The sequence below is a fragment of the Pterocles gutturalis genome, unplaced genomic scaffold (genome assembly GCF_000699245.1).
Source record: "Pterocles gutturalis isolate BGI_N339 unplaced genomic scaffold, ASM69924v1 scaffold4656, whole genome shotgun sequence".
NCBI classification, from domain to species: Eukaryota; Metazoa; Chordata; class Aves; order Pterocliformes; family Pteroclidae; genus Pterocles; species Pterocles gutturalis.
In genome coordinates, this window is record NW_010102794.1 from 68,273 (window position 1) to 74,166 (window position 5,894).

The 5,894-nt window shown below is 50.8% G+C and overlaps 1 protein-coding gene across 1 annotated transcript in view; it reads left to right on the forward strand.

The window, feature by feature from the left end:
• Window positions 1-337: 337 nt before the first annotated feature.
• LOC104471175 (cell adhesion molecule 1-like) overlaps window positions 338-5,894 on the forward strand; it is a gene marked incomplete at its 3' end in the record, with an annotated part of 6,392 nt that continues 835 nt past the window's right edge. The window contains exons 1-3 of the mRNA XM_010086421.1: window positions 338-551; window positions 1,562-1,714; window positions 4,269-4,406. Of these exons, the coding sequence (XP_010084723.1) occupies window positions 338-551; window positions 1,562-1,714; window positions 4,269-4,406 (505 nt within the window). The remainder of the gene's footprint in view (window positions 552-1,561; window positions 1,715-4,268; window positions 4,407-5,894) is intronic.

Genomic DNA, 5,894 nt, shown 5'->3' on the forward strand with positions numbered 1-5,894 from the left:
CCATCCCTGACGCCTGCGTGGTTTCCCAGCAGACCAAAGTCCTTACCGAAGGGGACTCCAACGAGCGATCCCCTGGCTGGTGTCCCCGGGTCCTGCCTTGGCTCCATGCTCCTCCGGCTCGCTCTCTAAGCGGACAGATGCTCGGTAGCAATGGAAAAATAATAATTTCTGATTTTGCTATTTTGTCTTTGCTCTTCTCTGAAGGCGATGGGCAGAACCTGGTGACCGAGGACGTGACGGTGGTGGAGGGGGACGTCGCCACCATCAGCTGCCGGGTGAAGAACAGCGGGTCCTGCCTTGGCTCCATGCTCCTCCGGCTCGCTCTCTAAGCGGACAGATGCTCGGTAGCAATGGAAAAATAATAATTTCTGATTTTGCTATTTTGTCTTTGCTCTTCTCTGAAGGCGATGGGCAGAACCTGGTGACCGAGGACGTGACGGTGGTGGAGGGGGACGTCGCCACCATCAGCTGCCGGGTGAAGAACAGCGACGACTCGGTGATTCAGCTCCTGAATCCCAACAGGCAAACCATTTATTTCCGAGATTTCAGACGTAAGTTTCATCTTTCCTCCTTTGATAACAACTTTTCCTGCGCCTCGCTGGCACTCGGGAGAAAACGCTTGCGGAGATTTCTTCTTTTAATTTAGTGCTAGTCACTTAAAGTTTAGTCAATTCTTTAGAGGGTAGATGAGACAGGCAATCATAATCTTTCTCCTTAATAGAAACCTTCATGGCCCCCTTTAAAAGTCAGGCCGTCTTACTTTGCGGTAGGAATTGATTGGAGTAATTCAGGGCGAATTGCAATCGAGTGCCAAATATTTAGCTGACACAAACAAATTGAATAGAGCAACGCCGAGCCGCCGCAGTGTTCTTGGGGGCAATCTGCTTGGTTCCAAGAGTGACAATTTCCAGAGAACCCACGGTTCTTTATAAACCAACCCCAAACCTCCCGTCACCGCCGCGTCCAGCGAATGGGTCTGCCTTTGTTTGCTGCCGTGACAAAGCCCCGGAGCGTGGTGCCTGCGATGAACGCTGTAAATGGTCTGCAGGACGCGACGTGGTGGGACATCGTGCCCTGTGTTGTGGGGACAAACCCCATTCCCTTCCCAGGCGTGGTGTGATCTAACGATGTATGCGTGCCGGGGCTGGCTCCACTCACGCTGCTATCCGAGGCCCTTGGGCTGGGCTGGTAAGATTTAAAATGTTCGACTTCCAGATTCTGAAAAGAATTTGGGCAGCCGTTACTGGTCAGGAAACAAATTTTAAACTATACTTTACCCATTTTTTTTTTATCTTTCATGTTGCCATCTGATAATAAAAGGGTGTCCAAAGATGTGATACCGTGCCTGGCGATTTGCTTATGTTGATTCTTTGTGATGATACGAGAACAGAAGTATTTTTATAGATGCAGACATAGGGGTAAGAAGCGGGACAGAAGCCGCAGTCGGAACCCCTGGGGTGTGATGCTGCTGCTGTTTTTCTAGCCCTTGGGCTTTGCTGCGTGGTGGAAGGGGAGAGATGCTGCGTCTCTCGCGGTCACTGAGGGTGTGCTTTCTCCGCAGCGCTGAAGGACAGCAGGTTCCAGCTGGTGAACTTCTCCAACAGCGAGCTCCGAGTGTCCTTGACAAACGTCTCCATCTCCGATGAAGGACGGTACTTCTGCCAGCTCTACACCGATCCCCCCCAGGAAATCTATACCACCATCACGGTGCTGGGTAAGGACCGGGCGGGTGCTTGCGGTGAGCTGTGTGATCCCTGGGTGCACGGGGCAGCGGGAGAGCCCTAGCAGCGCCTTTGCCCATCTAAGCTATTCCTTAGGGGCAGATATTTCTAATGGCATCACTGGTGAACCTCCTGCCGTTGTGAAGATGCGTAAGTTTTTGCATGTCTGCCAGTTGACGTACGTATTCAGTGAAATCTGGAGTTCCGCTATTGGAAAGCGATAGCTTCCCATTAATTCTAGCAGAAATTTGTTTTGCATGGGAAAGGATGCGAGCTCTCTCCCTTGACATCCCGAGTTTGCTCATTTGCTTCGGAAGGGCCGTTGGCAGAGATGCTCGGGCACAGTCCTGCCGAGCTCTCGCCTTTCCTTCGCTCCCTGGGGCTTTGCCAGCCCGCGGGGCACGTGCCAGACCGACGCCGTTCCCGGTAACAGCTGCCGGTGCAGTCAGATTAGCCGCGGCTTTTACAGCTCTATGAACAGGAGACGCAGAATCACAGAGGGTGACACGGTGCGAGATCTCACTCCCTGATTAGTTTAAATCTTCCTCCTTGTATTTAATGAGATTTGGTTCCTGGGTTGTTACACGTTGTTTAAATGCTGTTTATAAGCAGTTCTACTAGAGCTATTAGGTTTATCGGCATCTTCAAAGTTTTAATGCGCTTTCTGGTGTGGGCAGGAATAGGGAGATCTCTTCCAGCTCTCCTCTCTGGTCATACACACGCAAAAATAATCCAGTGGGTTTCATTTCATGGCTAGCAATGCTAAGGCGGCGTTTGCAATGGTAGTACTGACTTTATTCCCCTGTAAGCCAGCATTGCCTGTCTCTTGAGTGGGAGACAAAGTGCAGGGTTTATTGTTTGGGTTTTTTTTTTTTTTTAACATGAATTGTGCTTCAGAATTCAGGGGAAAGCCTGTTTTCTTGCCCCGTGCTTCAGTTCTTTTTGCAGAAGATTTGCAAAGTGCCCACCAGTGCGTGCTGTCCCCACCTAAGGTCCCGTGGGCATCGCTCGCACTTCCAGATACCTTCTGCCAAAGAGCAGGTTTGCTGAGCTGCTTCCAACGCTGCTCGCTTGGGAGAGCGGAGGGAGCGGTTTGGAGGCATCCTGCTTTGGAGCCCGGCTGCGGAGAGCTTCGCGCTTTCGTCTCCCTGCCCAAGCACTGCGCTTCCCCCGGCTCTGCCGTTGGCTTTAATGTCGTCCGTGACACGATGTGCAGATTTATTCATGCTTAATTGGAACATGTGAAAGTCTCAAATATGTAGCCCGTTCTGTTCTTTTTAGAGAGAAGCCACAAGTGACTAATTAGTCCATTTGATCATCTGGATGGTATTTATACATATTTGTTCTTCATTAGCTCCGAGACGTGTTAGTCACATCTGAACTCTGCAGTTGCTTAACCATACTGAGCAGAGCAAGGCTGAGTTTCCTTTGGAAGTTCTGGGGTTTTTTCCCAAAACTTGCACAAACTCTTGTTCATTTTTTGTGGGTTTTTGCCTGATGAGCAGAAGAGACTTCTGTTTCCTGTGTCATCGTTTAGAAGCCCGTTTGCCAGTCCTTCAGGCTGTGCTGCGCTGGTGGTGACCCCCTGAAGCTCCAGCCTGTTTCTGAATGTCCCTGGGTTGGTTTCCATTGAGTGTAGCCTTCTAGCGTTGGGTTTTGCCGGAGTCTTGCTCTACGGAAGGTGCATGCCTGGGGAGGATGGCAAATAGCCATCCTCGGGGAGTTGCTGTACGATGCAAAGGTGATGGGCTCGTGCTCGGTGGCTCTTTGGGCGTCTTGATGTTCGCTGGCCAGCTTTCAGTCCTCACGGCTGAGGCTCAAAGCTGAACAGCAGGAGAGAAAAATTGCCGTGCGAGGTTGGAGGCACGGTAAGGCGCTGCTGAATGTCAGCTTTCGTGTTTCCTCTCCTTGTCAGAAGGCAGGAGACTAGTGATGGGACAAGAGGAAATGGCCTCAAGTTACGCCAGGGGAGGTTTAGGCTGGATATTAGGAAAAATTTCTTCACTGAAAGAGTCGTCAGACATTGGAACAGGCTGCCCAGGGAGGTGGTGGAGTCACCATCCCTGGAGGTGTTCAAGAAACGTGTAGATGTGGTGCTTAGGGACATGGGTTAGTGGGTTGGGTGGTGTTGGGTTGGACTTGATGATCCTTGAGGTCTTTTCCAACCTTAATGATTCTATGATTCTATGTGCGCGGAGTCAAGCGATATTTTTAAATAGCGACACACACAACCGAACCGCGCGGAAGAGTAACACTCTGCCCTGGAATGGTGCCTGCCTGGGAGTGAGGACAGAAAGTTACACATTTGATAAGTAATAATTTGCGAAACTACGATGATTATTATGTGGAGAGTGCAAGTGCTCACTCTGATTGCTGCGAAACCGCCCATCGAAGGATTTGATCGATTGAAAGATCAAATAAATGCTGGTGGCTAGTTGTCTCTAGTAGATTTTACGGGTTTTCCTGAAGGTCTGGTCTTGCATTAGTGATCCAAAAAAATATATTTTTTTTCACCCACTATGTGTTGTGTTGTCTTTTCCATTGTAGTCCCGCCACGGAATTTGGTGATTGATATCCAGAAAGAAATCGCCGTGGAGGGAGAGGAGATTGAGCTGAACTGCACTGCCATGGCCAGCAGACCAGCCACCACCATCAGATGGTTCAAAGGAAACAAGGAGCTAACCGGTAGATGTGTCCTCTCACTCACCTGCTTTTTCCAGATAGCTGAAATGGTTTATGTAACGCCGGGTATTTGGTCTCTTTTGCCAGTTTAAGGGGAAAAAAAAAAAAAAAGGGGGAAAAAAAAAAGAAAGGAGAAAAAAATAGAGTGGGCTGCTTTAAACGGCAGCTGAGGAACAAAGGAGTCTGTGGGCAGACAGATTGTTCTCCAGCACAGAAGGGCTGAGCTCCGTTCTGTCGTCGGCCAGACTCGAGTGCAGGGTTCTGGAGTCTCTCTGTAACCGCGGGTGACCTTGAGGAGCCCCAGAGCTGTGCGGTGCGTTTATTTCCGTGGTGGTTTCTCTAGCTTTCTGCCCTGGTTTGGGTACGAGTAGTGTCATTTGCGCTTGGGGCTGCACAGATTTTCGGTTCACCTTCACGTCTAGCTCTGTTGTTCCTCAAGCGCTTTCCCTGCGCTCAGTTGAATATTCATACGAGGTGGGTTTCTCCGGCTCCCCAAAGCCTGGCTGCTCCTGGAATTTGCCTGTTCCAGTGGCTGACTGTGATTGCATGTGACGTGCTGTTAGCTTAGGTCTGCACGTAGATGTGAGCTTGGCTGACAACACCTCTGTGCTTCACCCGCTCTGAGGCACTGACGGGCTCTCTGCACAAGTCCAGACTCATTATTTCAAATCCACCCCCTGCAAGGACAAGGTACAATCCTCTCCATAAGTTCAGCACCTCTGAGCATCCGAGCAGGACACGTGCTGAGAGTACGCTGATGAAGGTGGAACGACGACCTGCTGCCATGCCAAGTGGAGCCCCCCTGGTTGCCAGCACAGGTTGTCACCCATGCAGTGTCTGGACCTTCTGCTGAGCCCTTTCCGCGGCTCCAGAACGTCCAGAGAGGCAGGGCGAGTCAGCGTGCTAGAAACCTGGGAGAGCTGCAGCTGATGGGATGATCCTACAGACCTTCGACTCCAAAGAGCCACCAAGAAGCAAAAAAATGGGCATGTGAGGCAAAAAAAGGCAAAAAGAACGGAAAAAACCCCAGTGAGAGTGCTCTCATCGTCACCAGCAAGTATTCCAGATCCTGGTGAGATGCCAAAACAGCTGCCTGAACTGGGTCCTGCCCCTCAGAACCCGATGGAGCCCAGAGCCAGCCTGGAAACCCCTCTGGAACCACAGGGCGATCCAGAACTTTCAAGCTAGCTAGAATGTAGTCTAGAACCTGCTCTAGATCTTTCAAGCGAGCTAGAACCCGCTCTATAACTTTCACGTGAGCTAGAACCTGCTCTAGTACTTTCAAGAGAGCCAGAACATGATCTGGAAGTTGCTCTAGATCTTTCAGGCAAGCTTGAACGTTACCTAGAACCTGCTCTGGAACCATAGAGCGAGCTAGGACCTGCTCTAGAGCCACCTCCCTGCCAAGCCCCCAACTCCACACTCTGCTGGCTCCTGTTTTCCATCTCCCGACACCCCCAAGTCCTTCTCCTCAGGCCTGCCCTCCAGCCG